The following is a 20852-nucleotide window of genomic DNA, read 5'->3' as shown; positions in this document are numbered from 1 at the left end:
AACACGCAGGGGACCAGGATGACAGTCTATAGCTGGGTCTGGATTGGAACCCAGGCTAGTTGCTGGGCAAAGGTAGTTACCAAACTCAGGCGAGTTGCTGGGCCAAGGTAGTTACCAAACCCAGGCTAGTTGCTGGGCCAAGGTAGTTACCAAACCCAGGCTAGTTGCTGGGCCAAGGTAGTTACCAAACTCAGGCGAGTTGCTGGGCCAAGGTAGTTACCAAACCTAGGCTAGTTGCTGGGCCAAGAGTTACCAAACTCAGGCGAGTTGCTGGGCCAGGGTAGTTACCAAACTCAGGCGAGTTGCTGGGCCAAGGTAGTTACCAAACTCAGGCGAGTTGCTGGGCCAGGGTAGTTACCAAACCCAGGCGAGTTGCTGAGCCAAGAGTTACCAAACTCAGGCGAGTTGCTGGGCCAGGGTAGTTACCAAACCCAGGCGAGTTGCTGGGCCAAGGTAGTTACCAAACCCAGGCTAGTTGCTGGGCCAAGGTAGTTACCAAACTCAGGCGAGTTGCTGGGCCAAGGTAGTTACCAAACCCAGGCTAGTTGCTGGGCCAAGTTAGTTACCAAACCCGGGCTAGTTGCTGGGCAAAGGTAGTTACCAAACTCAGGCGAGTTGCTGGGCCAAGGTAGTTACCAAACCTAGGCTAGTTGCTGGGCCAAGAGTTACCAAACTCAGGCGAGTTGCTGGGCCAGGGTAGTTACCAAACTCAGGCGAGTTGCTGGGCCAGGGTAGTTACCAAACTCAGGTGAGTTGCTGGGCCAGGGTAGTTACCAAACTCAGGCGAGTTGCTGGGCCAGGGTAGTTACCAAACTCAGGCGAGTTGCTGGGCCAGGGTAGTTACCAAACTCAGGCGAGTTGCTGGGCCAGGGTAGTTACCAAACTCAGGCGAGTTGCTGGGCCAGGGTAGTTACCAAACTCAGGCGAGTTGCAAAATACTACAAAATGATGACTTTGTAGTGTTTGCTCGGCCCAGTGTAAATGATTGTGTGAACAGGGCAGAAAGAGGATGTCAAAGAGCAGTAGACCAGTTTTTTAGGACACGTGAGATGATGCCATCTGGTCCAGTTGTAGAGTCAGAGTCGAGGGTTGGCAGAAACTTTTCCACCTTCCCAGGTGAAAAAGACACAGGTCAGAATTTCCGAAAGGCATTTAAGAGTTAGACTCGTGTAGAATTACTAATTCTGTGATGATCACCAATCGCTGCAGAGTGATTATCTAATGCGCAATGAAATCCTCATCATAAGTGTTTAAATACCAAAGAAACTTATGGACATCGACGAGGGCATGCTTAAAAGTGTGTTTAAGGCCTTGAAGCAAGCATTAGGCAAAAACTGTATAGTTCGAGTTGCAGTTGTTCTCTCATATACTTCCTGGCAGTTTAAGTTAACTTTCGAATGACTATAGTGAATGACACTGAAATAAAATCCTGGCTTCAAATCAACTTCCTCAAACTTAACTGTGATAAATCTGAAATAATCATCATTGGCCCAAAAACGCTCACCAAGTCCACCCATAACTTTGCCCTCAACATCGACGGTTTACCAGTATCCACCTCCCCTCACATCCGGAATCTTGGCATCATCTTTGACCAAACCCTCTCCTTCGACAAATACACTAAACAGATCACAAAGACAGCCTACTTTCACCTGAAAAACATCGCCCGTCTCCGTCCATCCCTCTCCTCCGTGGCTGCTGAAACCCTCATCCACGCCTTCATCACTTCCCGTCTGGACTACTGCAATAGCCTCCTTTATGGTTCACCCTCAACAATCACCAATAAACTCCAATACATTCAGAACTCCGCTGCCCGTCTACTCACCCATTCCCGGACCCGTGACCACATCACCCCTGTCCTTTACAAGCTTCACTGGCTCCCCATCTCCCAGAGAATCCAGTACAAAATCCTCCTCTTGACCTACAAAGCCCTCCATAACCTGGCCCCATCCTACCTGGCTGACCTCCTCTCCAGACACACTCCCACCCGCAACCTCCGCTCTGCTGGTACCAACCTCCTGACCCCCCCCCATCCGGACCAAATTTAGATCCTGGGGGGACAGGGCCTTCTCCATCGCTGCTCCCACCCTCTGGAACTCGCTACCTCACACCATCAGAGACTCCTCCTCACTCACCACATTCAAAACATCACTCAAGACCCACCTGTTCAACACTGCATTCAACATTTAACCCACAGCATCTAACCCCTGACTATCTCCTCTCCTTCTCCCTCCTTTGTGCTTTGAATATTTCCCTATTGATTCTTCTTTTTTTGCAATTGTTTTTATGTTTTGCTATGCATTATGTTTTGCACTCTGTCAAAGCGTCTTTGGGCTTCCTGAAAAGCGCTATATAAAATAAATGCATTATTATTATTATTATTATTATTATTATTATAGGTTACGTTATTGTGGTTTATGCACTTCAGCAAGGATTGCTGGTAACTGAAGTGATAACAGTATCCTGCAGAGAATTACTCGTTAATACTAGAGTTAAAACCGGTGTTGGCTTAGCGGTTCGGGTGCCGGCTTGGGATCCTAGGATCCTGGATTCGAATCCCGGTCGATCGCTGAATTAACACCAGGGGGGTTGACTCAGCCTGTCATCCTTCCGAGGTCGGCAAATTGAGTACCAGTTCACTGGTAATTCCTTGTGTGTCGCAAGAAGCGACTAACAGGGTTGGCGGCAGGAAGGGCATCCGGCCATAAAGCATTGCTTCAAAAAGGGGACCACGGTGGCCGAAAAAGGCCGGCCCCTGCTCTGCGGGGAAAAATGCCCTCAAAAGGTGGTTTACTCGAGTTAAAACTATAGTTGGTTACAGTTCTAATCACAATAGGCTGCAGAGTATAACTGTAGTAAAGGGACATATAAGATTGGTATGGCTTATAATTGGTAGTTTACATGGGATGGTGAATATGGATGCATCTTGAGGTTGGGCATGACTGGATAGGGTGGGTACAGAGAGCGAGGGTTGGGGATACAACATTTGGAAGCAAACCTAGAGTTGAGGCATTCGGCCTTCTCACGAGCAGAGTCGGCTGTGGTGCCATTTGAAGAGAGGGAAGGGATGGAAGGGGAGTATACCCTATAGACAGACTTGGCAAAGCACCACTTCCAGGAAGAGAAAGCTGGTTGTTTCAAGGCAACTGCCTCACCACACAATTCAGTGTACCAAGTTGTTTTGTTTTATTGCTTTCCACATTCTGAAGTATTAACATTAATAAATGCAAATGAACTCCGCATTTGATGATTGTCCTGCTATTTGAGCCACCAAGAAACTGGGAATAATTGGGGCTGTCGTAGTCGTACTAGTAGGTGGTGCTGGTGCAGCAAAGCTGCAGTACCGTATCTAAAAATGGTTCTGCTATCCCAGGGGTTGGGGTTGAAACTACTGTGCATATGACACTGATGTATCAGCATTCTGATGATTACTATTTTGCAATTTGATTCCAAAAACAAGTCATGTTCCTGCATGTTTTGGTCATATTCGATGTTGCATCTGCCTACCTTCTTGTTGACAGAGGTCGGAGGACAAGTTGCATTGACTGAAGCTTGTGATTGGTGGAGCCTCGGAGTGATTTTGTTTGAGTTACTGATAGGAAAGGTGATTATGATCTGACAATGGGTTTTTGGGTTTTGTTGGAAGTTGGATGATGGCGAGATGTGACGAGATCAAAGAAGCTATTTTTTATTTTTTTTGCAGTCCTTAGCATTCTTGCTGCAGGTTCTTCTATTAAAAATCTGGAAAATAAACGTTTGACCTTCCGATGATCGTGCAGCTTTATCATGCATCAATGATGGTGTAACGTATCTTGGCAGTCACTGCATCAATGTCACCCAACGGGCATTACAACCCACACGCAGCTTCACCTGCCCAAGCACCTCTCCAGAGAAGCTTCAGCACTGCTTCAGCAGGTGAGACTCAATTTTTTTGTAAACTCTCATTTTGGGGAGGGATATCATGGGGCTTGGAAGAGAGGGGAGAAAAAATAGTTGGAGGTTCTTGATATCACTGGTTTATTTGGTTTTTCAGGTTTTCGCTTTAGATTTTATTTCGGTGCCTATTATCAGTTGATATATTAACCTCAGTAAGTGTCTGGTACCTGGTCTGCCTGCCAAGCTTTTGTCTGTGGAATTAAGGGTCACCCTCTTCCCTGACTCGTTCACTTCACTCACCCTATCGTTGTGGAGCTCTCAACTGAATCCTCTACTCTGCACTCCTAGTAGAGGCTGCCACATCTTGGGCACGGTCCTCGTCCTCATGAACTTTAATGACGTCTCCAATGCTCTGGAAACCCTCTTTTCCTCTTCGTAAATGCAGACGACTACCAAATGAATGGACAAATTAATATCCTACAAACAGGCTGACAACAGTGGCTTCTCTCTCTCGACTTAGTTGTAGGACCTGATGCTACTCTAATACTTGGAATGTGACTTTCAATCCATGCAAATGTCACATTGTCACCCTTTCTCCCAGATGGATAAATTGAACCCATCTACATTCACGGATTGCCACAATCTACCACTGGAAGTTTCCTTTCTCAAATGTCTGGGCCTCACTAACAGCTATGACCTCTCCTGGGCAAAACATTCATCAAAGCTGGCCTCCAAAGCTATCCTCTGCTGTGCATCCTCATATCCTCATTTTAAAAAGCGATGATATTTCCTATCTCAGAGCAGACTTGATTGAACATAAACAGTTTTCAAAACGATGAAGTTGATTAGCTGTTCTTTTTTTGTTCTTCTCACATCCAAGATTCTTGAATGTTCCGTCGTGATGAAACCTACACCAGCTTTTCTTGAAAGGCGCAAGTTAAATTCTGCACAAAGTGGACGAAGCCTCATACTTCTGCAACTATCAGCTGCTTTTGATCATAATTGTTCGACGCAGTCAACTATAATTACCTCCGCCACCAAAGGTGGATGGAGGTTATGTTTTCACCCCCTGTTTGTCTGTCCGTTTGTGAACAAAATATCTCAAAAGGTTGTGGACCGATTCGGATGAAATTTGGCAAAGATGTAGCGCATGTGACGAGGACGAAATGATTAGGTTTTGGTGAAGATCCGGATCCGGATTCGGCTACTAGAATTTTTAAGTGATTCTTCACCATTGAGAGATAGGTCCAAAAACGATACATAGCAGGAGATCTCAAAAAGTTGTGGACGGATTTGGACGAAACTTGGTGGACGGATTTGGACGAAACTTGGTGGACGGGTTGGGTGCCTGACAAGGGCGATTTGATTCGATTTTGGTGAAGATCTGAATATGGATTCGGATATGAGAATTATTTAATTTTTTAAGTGATTCTTCACCATTAGGAGATAGGGCCAAACACAACACATAGCAGGAGATCTCAAAAAGTTACGGATGGATTTGGACGAAACTTGGTGGACAGGTTTTGTTCTGTGTGACAAGGAATAATCGATTCAGTTTTGGTGAAGATCTGGATCCAGCTAGTGTAATTTTTAAGTGATTCTTCACCATTGAGTGATATGACCAACCAGGCGGAGGTATGCTCTCTACCGAGTGCCGTTCTAGTTTTCTATTTGACCATCTTCAACTTTCTGTTAGTTTATCTGGACGTGCTTTCAGATGGTTTAAATCTCTTACAGATCGTACATCTATTGTACACATTGCTAGTTATTCATGACATGGATCTATTCTGCTGTCCCTTGGTTTTGTATCCATCTGCCGCCACTCGGTACAATTTTGCAAGATTTCAATGCCAGCTTTCATTTATGGTATCCAATACACAGATCCCATGTGCCCGATATGCTCTTTTTCACAACTTGGAATTCCTGTCTCCCTGAAATTCAGACCTAGATGCCCATTAAATTTTTCCAATCTTCATGTTGCTGAAACTAGTATGCTAATACGTGGCCCTCATTCATTTCTTGATAAGCTTCAACCACAGACGTGGATCATCACCTGATCTCTTCTTCCACAGTTTCAAATTTAGGTGCGACTATGCATCTAATGCTTTCCTTTACCATTTGCTATTGCTAAAATATTTAAATCTATTTCTCTCCATCTCATTATTGCCCAAATCTTCACTCGTGCTGAAATCAGAGTATTATTGATACTTTTATTCATGCTCTCGTAACATTGTGCTTGGATTACTACAACTCATTGTCAGCAGGCCTTCCTGCCTCTTGTGAAGTCTCTATAATCGACTCAGAACATGGCAGCCAGTCTCATAAATTTAATTGAATCACTTCTATCTCAAGATACCTTAAGGTCTCCAGATATACCAATGTATATATTCTTAAGTACTAAAAACCTATAAGAATTAACCAGACTCGGTGGCACAATGGTTAAAGCATCCATTCTGAGTCCGGGAGGTCTGTTGTCCGAACCCCGGCTGAGTCATACCAGAGACTTCAAACATGGTACGTGCTGCTTCCTTGCTTGACACTCATCATGTAAAAAGGATAAAGCAGGAACAACCATTTCTTGTCCACCACTGTGCAGGCTTTGATGGGCTTAATGGCCTCTTTCTGAATTGAATTTGCAATAGTAAGGGAAGTCCTTATTAATTTTTTTGTATGGTCTAGCACTCTAGCTCGTCTCTAGCAGAAGCATTTATTCCCTTAGCTAAAGCCAATCGTTAAATCAAACTGGAATAATCAAGGATAGAGCCCGGAAAAAACCCCTGATAGGTTGGCATCCATGGGGAGGAGTAAATTCCTCCTTGATTGTCCCGCTGAATGTGGAGTGAAAAACGAAGCCATTAAGATGACGTCACTGGTACCCAGAATGCTCTGGGAAGTGACGTCAGTTCCCCCAATCTCAGCGGCTGCATGTTTGTGTGAAATTCAAATCTGGTGTTTGTCTCATGTATCTGCGTACAGGTGTGCGTGATTTGTGTCGCAGCTCCTCCACGCCTGGTGTTGGCTTAGCGGTTAGGGTGCCGGCTTGGGATACCCCGGATCCTGGGTTCGAATCCCGGTCGATCGCTGAATTAACACCAGGGGGGTTGACTCAGCCTGTCGTCCCTCTGCAGTCGGCAAATTGAGTACCAGTTCACTGGTAATTCCCTGTGTTGCAAGAGGCGACTAACAGGGTTAGCGGCAGGAAGGACATCCGGCCGTAAAACATTGCTCCAAAAAGGGGACCACTGTGCCCAAACAAGGCCAACCCCCGCTCTGCGGGGAAAAATGGCCTCTAAAGGTGGTTCTTCTTCTCCTGCTTCTTCTTCTTCTTCTTCACCTCCATGAGTCTTCGTGCCTATAAATAAATAAATAAAATGAAAAATTGATTTTGCCTGCATTTCTCATCTAATTAGACCTCACACTGTTACAAAAATACTGGTCCAACAATATAATCTCTATTTCCTTCTTCACACAAAGATGAAGACTTTTTGCAGTATTTAACATTCTTCAGGTGTGCTTCTCAACTGTGACTCTCATTGCCTCTTAAAATTTGCATCTCTTTATGAACTACATTTTAAAATCTATCTTTCCATAATTTCCAAATCCCCCTTTTGTTAATCCGAAACTTTTCTTACCTCTTCTTTCTTTCGTAAAACTCTTTAAGATTTTGCTTTTAAATAAGGAGCGCAAATAGCAATTTGCTTTGTTGAATTTTGAGATGAAATGGCAGGATTGTGTTGACTTGAAGCCAGCTGCTTGTATGTTTTGGACGAGACGGATTTCTGAGAAATGTGAATGTTCGGTGCATTTTTGGGTAAAAGTTGGGAACCTCACTTTTTAACATAATTAGGGTATGCTGAATTCGATGAACCCGGTTCCCAAGCCGAATTTTGAGTTTTTGACCTTATAATTAGGTTAAACAAAATGGCCGCCAAATTGCCAATTTTGGACAATTTCTTTGAACAAGCATTATACATCATGTGTACACATGCATAATTGAACAAGCATTATACATCATGTGTACACATGCAGCTATTTTACTTTATCTTTACAACTTTTACCCCCAAAATGCACCTAGAAGCTTATACATGGCCATTTTCCATTAATCCGTCTAGTCTATTTAACTCTGGAGGTTTTTGTAATACCAGACACGTATTTTCAAAATCTCTTTATTCTTAACATCAAACATCTCAAATAACAGCAATTGTCTGGTATGCTTTGATACAAAAATTTTTAATGTTTATTTCAGTTATTGCTTCGTGACCTTAGCGAATGCTCTATGAAGAGTGATTGTGGTTAAAAGGCTGATGTAATCTTGGAGCCTCTGTTTAAACATTCATTATAGTGATTATAACTTGTATTTTTTTTTTTTCAAAGTTATGCGGAACGTTGAGCATTTACAAAGGAAATCTAACAAACATCGATTTTGCTGTCATGGTTTATTAACAGTTTTTGCTGCATGTTCTTTCGATTTACCTGATGCCTGTTTTCAGCTCTTGCAGTTTAACGGCCGAGAGCGACTTGGCGGGGATGAGCTCAAAGATCACCCATTTTTCGAGGGTGTGAGCTGGGATGACCTGCTGCTGGACAACTAATTTTATTTGAGGGAGGGATGATGCAACCCAGATGTAGTTAGCTGCTATACCATAATGATTTGCTTTGTATAAAGTATTCATTATTATATGCTGTTTTCACAAGGGAATGGATGTATAATGGTTTCTATGACGTTTCTGCACAATATTACGTTTTCGATATAAATTTTGACTTTTTCATGTTCACACCGACATTGTCATGTTTTATGGTGGGCAAAGTATTTAAAATGCTTAATTATTTCTTAAATGTTATTTTCTGTACAAATTATGTGATTTTGTTGTACCTTTTTGGCTGCTATAATTAGTCCATCAAACCTGTACCATCTTTGCTTTCCTTTCATTAAATTTTGGGAACATGAAATGTCCATATAATTTGACAAGTATCATCATTTGCCCCACGTGGCTGCATGTGGTTGTTTGGAACATAGTTCAGGTGAGCTTATGGGAGGGCACATCAGGAGTCCGTTCGTCCGTAAAGATTTGCAACTTCTGTGAAACTGCTCGTGGGATTGTGACCAAACTTGGCTGAAATTATCTTTGACGTGGTTGAACTCAAAGTTTGTTCATGGCATCCTCCCCGTCCACCTATAAGTAGGTCATCATCTGTAGGTCATCATAAGGTTTAAAGGTCCCAAAAGTATTTGAATATTGATCTAGTTTGGCTACCATTTTGGATTACAGGAAAACCTGAAACAATCTTCTATTCCCAAACCATTTAAACCGATCAATGCAAAACTTCTTCCCATGGGAAACATTATTTGCTAACAATGACGTCATCAGTCACGTGGTGTGGCAGCCATATTGAATCATAAGAAAACCTTTAATAATCCCCTATCCTGAAACCACTTAAATGATCGATGCTAAACTTTACATGTGTGATCAACTACATGTAGGAACTAGATGGTATTCATAGAATACTTACCCTGCGCAGTCAACTTGTTGTGAGCGAACTCTTGTTTTTGAACATTTTTTTCCTTTGATCCAATATGGCTGCCAGACCACGTGAGCGATGACATCATAAATGTATATTCTCTAATATAATTGTTGCATAGATCACGCCCAATACATTTCAAACTGATCAGACAAAGCGTTGTCCCTGTCGAATTATGACGTCATAATTATGGCATCAATGACGTCATCGTTAACAACACCTATTCCCCATATGGAGTTCTTTACAATGCGCCATGTTTCAATTTTTTCCATACAGTGGTTTTGGAGATAAAGAGGTGCAACATTTTTCGTTTTTTCCAATATGGCGCCTGTACCACATGACCTATGACGTCATGATTATCATTAAAATAGTCTATATGAGGAGGTGCTCCTATGCTGAAAATTTCGTGCCCATCAGACCAACAGTTGCTGAGAAAAAAAAATTCACAATAGTAGTGTATATATGTTGCTTCTGGGACACTCTCATTTTCCCATTGACTTACATGTTAATTTTTCCCCTCCCTCATTGCCCCTAAACACCTCTATTTCTCTCACCCTGTTCTTTACGAACCTTCTAACCTTTTGACATGTTATCCTTATTCATTAGACCACTTAAACAATGGTCCTTCTGTGTGAACCTGTGATCCTTCTGACCTTATGGACCTTTTAACCTTTTACTCTTAATATCATCTGGTGAATCATCTTTGGCCCACTCAAACAACGACCCTACAAATATTTGTTTATGTGTGGGAAATAATTTAATTCTCTTGCCACTCTCTTCACCATCTAATATATTAACAAAAAAGATGTTTGAGTTTGGTTCTTTATTAAGATATTTTAACTGAGCTAAGATAAAATGGTAAACCTCCCTCAATGTTCTTGTTTGAGCGCCTCCAGTGCCACATACCATTTTTAAATTAAAGTATATATTTTCCTGGCAACCATCAAAGTTTTCCGTCCACTCAAAAATATTTCCATCTTTTTTACCCAATTCACCGGTATTTAAATTAATTCTCTTATTTGTTTTGTAAATTTTTTTACCAGTTGTCTTTTCAATTATACCTATTTGATATTTTTCACATTCGTTATGTTTACCATTTATATACCAAGGTTGATTACACCTCCACTCTTTAGTCTGGTTGGTACTTGGTTCTATCATTTATATAATTGTAAAAAGGCGGCGGTAGCCCGTTAAAATCCCTAACCCCCCTTTTTAACTTATCACTTATATACTTATATAACCATAAGGGAGACTATCAATTCCATTTTCTAAAATAAACCTCTTATCATCAAAAGCCCCCAATGCTTTCTTATTCACCTCTTCTGAATATAATTTATGTTTATAACTTCTTATTCCATTAATCTTTCTAAACTCTTCTTTCTTTGTTGTTAAACAGTTATAATAATCCTTAAAGTTTATTGTTTCTTTAATGACATTTTTCTTTATGCCTTTTAACTTCTTATCAGTTTTTTCAACGTTATTCACAATGTATTTATAAGCATAAGCCTTAGACCTCATCCCACAAATTCACTCATGACATTTCCTCCCAATTCATCCTTAAACTTTCCAATCACCTTTTTATTTTTAGAAGAGAACAACTCACTCTCTGGACTGTAATTACTAGTGTCATAGATATTAATGTCCTTTTTCATGTCTGAATAAACATCATCAGTATTAATTTGCAAAATAAAACTATCTGTATCCATATAAAGTAGATTAACATCATTTTGATATTTCTTCCTCAAGTTATTATAAAAGTAATCATACATTAATGACTTTGATAAATCAAGAATTGATGTTCCAATATAAATAGGTTTGTTCATTTCAATACTCTCTTTAATCAAATGGATCGCACAAAAGTTCTCAGTAAAGACCTCAGCTCTAGTAAAACTCGGTCTATTAATTAATTTTGATGCTTGTTCCCAAGATGTTGATAGTCTGATATTTTGTCTTTTCCTCACATTCTCCATAGTCTTACCAAAGACCGCATTATTCATCAATTTATAAAAGTCTTTCTCAAAATCTGTTTTTGACTCTGTTCTTCTTTGTGTATTAAAATCAATGTACCCCTTCAACCAATGACTTTGATTGAACTTTAGAACCCTATGGATCTTCTCTACTCTTAGACCTTTTGATAAATATTGTCGCAAATTTCTTTGGTGTAGAACATAATTTTTCTTGTTATATAATGTAGTAAGTAATTTTTCTGTTGATTCACCTATATTAAATGATTGTTGATAATCACTTAACCACTCCTTCTTTGGACTTTCCTTTTCACAAGCAAATGGGAGATCTTTGTGTAGGTTATGAAGTTCCTCTGGATATTTCAAATCGACCTCAAAATAATAACCAACCTTTGAATCATCCAATTCTTTTTGTGTAGAGATACATACATCTTGTAAAACCTTTTTGTAATCTTTTTCCTTTACCCATCTAAATTTTCCATAAGGAAGAGCCTGAGACATTGCCCAGCCATACAGGTTGTTCGCATCATAATACATCAAGTAGGAGCTCTCTACCGATGGATCATAATTTGGAATGTACTTGTTATTTGCTTTAGCATATCTCTTTGAACAGACTTGTGAAATTCCTCCTCTCTTTGCCTTTTCAATCATCAAAAGCATATCAACATCGGTTATCAAATCCAAAGCTTGTTTTGTCATTTTTAACATCGCGCTCCAAGCCAATCCAGGAGCAGTGTAATAGTGAGCAGGATCCAATCCATATCCAGAATGACAGATTGTTCTGAAAGCCTCAAACACATCAGCCAACAAAAGCACATCAGTTTTGAGATACAAATCGTGATACTCGCCAAGATTCTTGATGTTATATTTTTCCCAAACATTTTGTGCGTGTACATAATCTTTATCAGATATATGACTATTATTTAATTTGTTATAGAAATTTTCTTTTAAAGGAAGTTGTGTTTCATTGAATCTCTCAAATGAGTCCATATAGTCATAGGGGTAAATTCCCTTTTGTGTTAGAAAATCTTTATCTAAAAAATACTCTGAAAGACATGGAAACTCTTTTAGATTTTGAACCAAGTTAGCCAATGGACTTGCCATGAATTTAAATGTATCAAGAAATCTGATATGAGTAATAGGAGATGTGTGAATTGTTTTTGTGAATGAAATGTATTTCTGATCCGTGTTTGGAATTGCTGAGATACTTCCAGAAGTCTTTGAGAGTTCCTTGATAAATAGATGTGTATCATAATGAGCGTTGTTATGAAGAAAGACAGGAATGAAAGAGGGGAGTTGATAATTAATATTACAACTTTGATGAGCCGGACCTCTATATTTACCAGTGAGATGACAATGGTCTCTAACCTTTTGACCTTTACCAATTTTCTCCTCACAAATATGACAGACATTGTTTTTTATAAATTCTCTTTTTTCTTTACTTGTTAAGGACATTGGTTTATTGGTTTCTCTCATTATCTTGGTTAATCGAACACAGTCTTTTTCTAGTCGTTTCACAAACTCCTCTGGGGTATTTGAGCCTCTATACATCTCTAACTTGTTATATTTATCACCAACGGATGATTTGATATAATAACAAAAACCACAAGGAGTATGTTTTTGATATTTATTTGTGTATGATTCTTTTGGATCTGGAGAAGCAGTATCAATTTTTTCTAAAATACTTTCAAAATCAGCATATATAACAAATGGATGTTTTATTGTTTTCTTTTCATCTTTGAATGTGATCTTTGAGTCTTTTTTAGGCATGTTGATTACCGTTGATTTATGTTCACCACAATAATTTGAATGTTTATCTAATCTTTCTTGTGTATGGAAGAAGTTAAGACAACGCATACAAATATATATTTTATTTGTTCTTTTACATACTTGTGGTTTTATTAATTTTGTAATATCTTTGATGTATGTATAATGTGAATTTTCGTCTGAATTAAAATATAGAAGATTAATATGAGTTTGTTTACAATTGTCAGAAAGCTTTAAAACCTGAATGTTGTTTGTTTCTGTTAGACCATAAACATTAACTGATAAATTATTCAACTTTTCAAATTTAGGAATATCATTTAAAGTCATCGGAAACTTTAGATCTTTCGTATTTAATGTATTCTCATATTTTTTATAATGAGATACTCTTTCATCATGAAAATGTGGAGGATGTAAGTGTGCTAGAATAGACCAGAGAAAACATTTATTGTCTTTATTTTTGATATTGATAACTGCTTTTCTATTTTTGATAACACTGGGTAAATCAATGTAAGAAGAAGCTTTTAGAGGATCTGATTTAAGAATATGAATGCCTATGTAAATAATTTTTCCTATATTGAAACCACTTCCTACGATTGAATTATCCACATCTTGCTCTTGTTTAATAAGTTCATCATAGACTCCTGATGTTTTAAAATCTTGATATGAAGATATAAAGTGTGGCTCAGTTCTCATGTATGGTGTATCTATAACTCCTTTATCCTTTGTCATTTCTAATTTTACTCCCATATAAAATTTAAGTGGTTTCATTTCTTTTAGTGTTTTTTCAATCAACGTTTGAACAGCAGGTTTAACTATTTCTACAGCATCAACTATAGACTCTGGTTCAGGAGGTTTGAAGTTAAAGACTCTTATTTTAATATGTCCTTTGAATGCACCATCAGAGTTTTTAATAGTAAACAATTTTGACAAGTGTTTGTTAGTTTTAAGATGGGCTTTAAACCCCTTCTTGAGGATGGTTGTTTTACAGACCTTACAATGTTTTGTTTTAGGTGGAAGAGGGGAAAGTTTGTTAAGAATGTTGTATGTATGTTTTGCGGTGAGAATATGTTGTTTATAATATTTTACTTCCTTCTCGCAAGTATCACAATAAACCATATTTATAGCGTGAGAAAACGTGTTTTATATATATCACTGTGCTTAAAATAAAACACTTTTGAGCTTTACAGCTCCGTTTTATATATATCGCTGTGCTTAAACTAAAACACTTTTTCACTCAGAATCATCTAAGTCATAACTATCACATGAATACTCAGAATCATACTCAGAGTCATCAATAAAGCTACTCTCATAACTATCATTTGAGCACAAACTATTAGTATCATAACTATCATCTGTGTTCAATGAAATACTATCATCACCATCGTCCGAGTTCAATGAAATACTATCATCACTATCGTCCGAGTTCAATGAAATAGTAAAATCTTCACTGCTGTAATGACTCATATTTAATTAGCAGAAAAAACCTTTCCATCTATACCAATATACTTTCTTTCATTAACGGATTCAATCTTCTACATTTTTAATATCAAAAGTTATCTTTAAATAATCTCTAACTATCATAGAACGAAATGACATTTCACCAGAAATATTAACATCATTCATTTTACTTAGATCTACACCCTTTGGATTATTAAAGTAAATACAAATTTCTCCACGAGTATTGTTGATGGTCTTATCATTATTTTTCAAAGTATCGTGGTCAATCACTTTTTCAAGCTTTGAATAAATTGCCAGGAGTAGAGGAGAAACTTTTGTTAGATTTACTTTAATGGATGTCTTTCCAGGTATAGTTAGAGCTCTTCCTTTAAATGAAATAGAGGGGCTCATGTTATTTTCCATAACTGGTTTTACCCAAAAATTTCCATATTTATCTTTGTTCAATTTAACATCTTTGACATATTTTTCTATATCTTTCACCGAAGTAGAGATTGATTGAAATTTGTCTTTTGTGCTTTGAAACATTGTATTTATTAATGAATAAACTTGCATTTAGTTTAAGTAAAAATTTACCACATAAATATGATAAGTTCTGAAGGATATTTAGAATTTCCAGACTCTCCATATGATAAATTAGAGAATTGTCCGGCTTGTGATAGAGTGGGGCTTAATGATGAGGATTCATATAAACAATGTTTATTCTGTGATTATATTCTAATTAATGATAATAAGAAATATAAAAAAACATATAACTCTTTTAAATTAGAACCAAAAATGAATTACTTTACAAGATTAATAAGAGAGATGAATGTTAAGTATTGTGATGATAATACACCATTTCTTTCAAGGGAAGAGACTATTTGTATTGAGGAAATGTATAAGGGTTTAATGATATTTATTATTCAAAATAATTTTAATGGAAATGTTAATACAAGATACTATATAAATAAAATAATGAATTATTTTGAAATTAAACCCGAACTCAGGATAAAATATAGAGTTTCTAAAATAGCTCAAAAAAAGTTAGATGACTTGTTTTCCAAATATATAAATGAATGATTTTTTACCCATTTGGGAAAATAAGATAAAATTTAATAACCATAAAAACATTCCAAATTCATTGAGATGTCTAATAGTTGGTTCAAGCGGATGTGGGAAAACCTGTTTACTTTTAAAGATGCTCCTTGGTCCTAATTTTTTAGATTATGATAATTTAATAATTTTTACAAAGTCACGTTTTCAACCCGAGTATCAACTACTCTCACAGGGTTTTAATGCAGGTCTTAAAAAGGAAGACATTATCGGTTTATTTAAACTTCAAAACAAACTAAATGATTATAACATTGAGGATATAATACAACTATTTTGTGATACACAGAAACCTAAACCAAAACCCATAACTTGTATTCTCAGTGATGATACGGATGATATACCTTCACCTCAAGATTTAGATAAATCAAAAAAGAACCTCGTCATCTTTGATGATTGTGTTAATGAGAGAAACCAAACAGTAATGGATAGCTACTATACAAGAGGGAGACATTCTTCTTGTAATTGTATTTATCTTAGTCAGTCATATTTTCAACTCCCTCGACGCTCAATAAGAAACAATGCTAATACTTTTATTTTATTTAAGTTAAATTCAATAGATGTAAATAATTTTTGGAGAGATAATTGCTCTACGTTATGTAAAAAGAATTTGAAAATTATATGAAACACACGATTGGAAAATATAAATATATTGTTGTGAAACAAGATGAGATATTAAAGGATGTATTTTTATTTTAAACATAATTACATATATAAATGACAACAATTATTATTAACCTAGTGGGTAAATCTGCTTCTGGAAAGAACTTTCATAAATCTAAATTCTTGAATAGTAAAAATGAAAAGATTGTAAGTTTTTTTTAAAAACACCCTATGATTCGTTTTGTGAGTACTACAACCAGAGCAAAGCGACCAGGAGAAGTAGAAGGGAAAGATTATTACTACATTTCAATGGAGGAACATATGCGATTGAGGAACGAAGGTCAAATATTTGAGGAGGTCTCTCTTGGTTCTACAAAATATTCACATTGTAAGAGTGAGTTAAATAAAGTAAAATCTAATGGTCTTGGGATTTTAGAAACTAATCCTGAAGGAATGAGACAAATTATTAAACAATTGTGTGGTGATGGAGTTAAGATTTTATCATTCGGTTTTGATATCGATGAGGAGACTCAACGCAAACGTATGAAAAGCAGAGATACAAGTATTAGTGAAGAAGAAATAACAACTCGTATTAATACCAGTAAAGAATTTGATGAAATATTTAAAGAAAAAGATTTATTTCAACACATTTACTATAATGATGAAGAAAAGGAAAATTTTCCCATTGACCTTTACAATTCATTAAATGATATTTTTCAATACTAAATGAATGCTGAAGAAAGAGCAAGAAAGTTTAAGGAACATCAAGAGTTGGTTTCAAAAGTTGTAAAGCAACAGGAAGAGATAAAGAAGAAACGGAGACAGAAACTAACTGGTGAAGAAGCCTTTGAAAGAAAACAAGAGAAATTTTTTAAACCGCTTTTAAAAACTCAACACCCTACAGTTCCCACGGTAGAATTTACTCCGAAAAAACTTCAAATGCTCAAAGATTTTAGTCAGATAACAAAACAAGAACTTGGAAAATTACAATATGATGATGAAGGATTATTTCGGAAACTTGAGGAGGTAAATCAACCACCTAATTATGTTGTGGAAGCTCTTCAAAACAATGAATATTCGGCGGGTTCAAAAACCAGAGCAGGTCTCATTCCAACAGAAGAACCAGCAGTGTTTCATCTTGTGGAAGAAAAGGTATTGATATTTAATGATGAATTGATGTTCTTGAGTTCTACTCAACCAAATGTTAAATTAACTCCAAGATTAATGTTTCTTCTAACAAACCCCGGATTCAGCGGTTCAAAATATTTTGAGGAACCACTTGATATGGAAAGAGAGGAAGATAGGGTATATATTGAGTTGCTAAATGCACTTGATTATGGAGTTTCTGTTGCTGGTAAAAGTAAGAAGAATGAGAAGGAGAAACATATTATTGATGCTTTAAGTAAGCTTGGTTCGGGTGTTAGTTTTCTTCCAAATGACCCATCACAATTAGTTAATAGGCTATTATTGTTGTTAGGTAGTAAGAAGGCTGGAAACAACAATTGTTTTAATGAATCCTCAGCCATTTTAGATCAGTTGATGAACATGAAAATAATTAATAAATGTCAATACAAAGATATTTTATTAGATATTAAATAAGATGAGAAGCACAATTCTTAGTTTTAATTTCACAACGAGCGATTACACAGCTTCATTCCCTTACCCACTACAACTTGACCCCCTTACCTCATATGAGGCATCTTTGTTGTCAATGGAAACTTACAATACCCTTTTTAATATCACAGAGAAAAACAACAAGTTTAGTTATAATCCAGGAAGTGGATATAAAACTATAACCGTTTCACCTGGAGCTTACGAGATTTCTCAAATATCTTCAGAAGTCTCTCGCCTTATGAAAGAAAAAGGTGATGAACCAAAAAATATTGTAATAGATATTCAAAAACACACTTCAAAATCAACTATTAAACTTAAAAATAATTATAAAGTTGATTTCACGATTGAAAATTCGTTTAGAGAGCTATTGGGTTTCTCTTCAAAAAAGATTGAAAATAACGGGACGTTTTACAGTGATAATGTTATCCAAATATCCTCCGGTATAAATTCAGTATTAATTCATTGTGATTTGATTGATGGTGCTTATAACGATGGAATAAGAACAAATACAATATTTTCATTCAGTGCATACTCAACCCCGATTGGTTATAAATTTAATATGGAACCAAAAAATCTTGTCTATTTACCTGTGTCAGGAAAAACCATATACAGAGTAAATTTTAGGATAACCGACCAAGATAATCGTATGATATCCTTTAATGATGAAATTATATCCATCAGAATTCACCTACGTGAAGTTTTTCAATAAATAAATAATGGTTATTGTGAGAAAACATGAGTTGGGAAAATATAAAATAATTACAGGGGAGGGCATGTACCTTTCACCATACTATACAAGGTATGTGGGTAAAGGATACTATAAACCTAAGAGACAACGAGGTGTAGGTCATCAATTTCGAAATAAAGGAGATGGGATAATTGATACTCTAATGGGTATTGGTTCAACCATCCTTAAACATAAAGACCTAATTGGTTCAACTGCTTCTGCCGTGGGCTCCGTTGCGGGTGCTATAAAGAGTATAAAAGATGCTCAAAAGGAGTCTCATAAATTACAAGCAATCAAAGAAATAAAAAAAGGTAAAACTCAACTATCGTCACAAGAACGACAAAAAATCATTAAAATACTTGGGTCAGGGTTTCAACGATATTAATACTATATAAATACAAGTATGGAAGCGATTGATAGTATCTATGATTTGGATGATACAATTATCATTTCAAACTCCACAAAAAGGAAGACTATTTTAAGGTAAATGCTATAACTGGAACAGACTGGAATTCAAACGGAACAAAAAGTTTTGAAATAAATAATCAACAAACTTACTTGAATATAGCTGATAGTTTCTTGCTGTGTAAATTTAAATTCACTAAGGCTGCAAATAATACTAATGCTACACTCATAAATGATTTCTTCTGGAAAATGTTTGACAGTGTCCGCCTGTATATTGGAACACAAGAGGTTGAAGCGGTTGATTATGTCTCTGCTACATCTGAAATGATGAAATTTACACTATATTCGTTTAGTGATAGAATGGGTAAGGGAGCTGTTGAAGGTTTTATTCCTGATATGTCAACGGGAACAAATGCTGACCCTGGTTATAGTCAAAGGAAGGCAATGTATAATGATGAAACAAAAGCAGTGAATAGTTTTACCGTAGCAGTACCTCTTAAAGGTATATTTGGATTTTGCGATTATGATAAAGTTTTGTATGGTCTTAAAATTAGATTTCAACTACAAAGGAATGATAATGTAAATAGGTTGCTTTTTGGGGATGAAAATGCTTTTGGAGACAACAATAAATTTGTTATTAATGATTTGTGTTGGTATATCAGTGAATATACTCCTAATCTTAAAACGGAAGAGATGTTAAATAGAAGACTTAACTCAAAGAAACCGCTAAATGTATCATACCTTAAAAGAAGATGTCAACACGTTAAACTGGAACACACTACCTACACTTGGAATTTGGGTGTTCTTCAAGGAAAGCCACGATACCTCTGGCTCATTTTTTAAAAACCAGATGGAGAGGACAGTACTAATAAGAATAATGTGCTGAGTGATAATGCTAAGGTGAAACAACTTCGGGTTTCTCTTGATGGCACATTTTATCTGCGAGATAGATTGGAAATTGATTGGGAAAAATATGATTATGCGGAAGCCTACAAGTCCTACTAAAAGGTGTGTGAAAGTAATGGTAATAATGATCCTATTTTGGATATGGTTGCGTTTCAAAAACTTTATACAATCTACGCAATTGACCTGAGTTCTCAAAAGGAAACTATAAAGTCTAATCGAGTGGATACTTCTCTATACATTGAAAGAGGGGAGAGTGAAGAGGTTAATGCATATTGTTTGCTTTTGGAGGAAACAGAATTACAGATTAATACAGATAATGGTGTTATGATTAATATCACATAGGTTTTTTCTCATAAATAAATGGTTGGGGTATATGTTAATCAAATCAATCTTAATAAATTAACATCTTGTATTCAAAATCAAAAGCCTTGTATTATTAATGTTAATACAATTCAAAGAAAAGGAGCTGTAAGAATTGATGTTTTACTCACACACACACAAGTAAAAACACTAAATGATACTGGTTCACTTAAAATTAAAATGACGAAACCTATGTTAAAGAAATATTCAATAGACGAGTCAAGAGGAGGATTTCTCCCATTTCTAATTCCTTTATTTGCTGGTTTAAGTGCGGCGGGAGCATTGACTGGTGGTATTTCAGCAGCGGTAAAAACTGCTAACGAAAGGAAGGCACAACTAAAAGCTCAAAAAGAATTGGAAAGACATAACAAGGAGTTGGAGAAACAAATTAGTGGAAGTGGTGTAATTGTAGATTTTGCTCAAAAACTTGAAAGTCTACCTGATAAAGCTAGATTGTTGGTTGGAGATATGCTTTCCTCTATCGCTCAAGCGGGTGTTAAACTAACTAAACGGGGTAATGGATTGTATCTTTCTCATAAATAAATGGATAAATGGTTTAAACAATT

General features: G+C 36.7%; 1 protein-coding gene and 1 long non-coding RNA gene across 13 annotated transcripts in view; one reads left to right on the top strand and one right to left on the bottom strand.

Annotated features, from left to right (window-relative positions):
- Nucleotides 1-11468, top strand: part of LOC137426452 (ribosomal protein S6 kinase delta-1) — a 100310-nt gene extending 88842 nt beyond the window's left edge. For all 12 annotated transcript variants that reach the window (XM_078779409.1, XM_078779417.1, XM_078779407.1 and 9 more), the window contains 3 exons: nucleotides 3519-3601; nucleotides 3817-3912; nucleotides 8364-11468. In XM_078779409.1, the coding sequence (XP_078635535.1) occupies nucleotides 3519-3601; nucleotides 3817-3912; nucleotides 8364-8465 (281 nt within the window). In that variant the 3' untranslated portion in view covers nucleotides 8466-11468. The remainder of the gene's footprint in view (nucleotides 1-3518; nucleotides 3602-3816; nucleotides 3913-8363) is intronic.
- Nucleotides 6070-20852, bottom strand: part of LOC137426453 (uncharacterized) — a 54994-nt gene continuing 40211 nt past the window's right edge. The window contains exon 2 of the long non-coding RNA XR_010984309.2: nucleotides 6070-7225. This is a non-coding gene — a long non-coding RNA (uncharacterized LOC137426453). The remainder of the gene's footprint in view (nucleotides 7226-20852) is intronic.

This window comes from Myxine glutinosa, chromosome 5 (assembly GCF_964187855.1).
Source record: "Myxine glutinosa chromosome 5, kmMyxGlut1.1, whole genome shotgun sequence".
In the NCBI taxonomy this organism is placed as follows: domain Eukaryota; kingdom Metazoa; phylum Chordata; class Myxini; order Myxiniformes; family Myxinidae; genus Myxine; species Myxine glutinosa.
The sequence above is the reverse complement of the archived record's forward strand: the minus strand, read 5'-3'. Positions and strand labels throughout refer to the sequence as shown.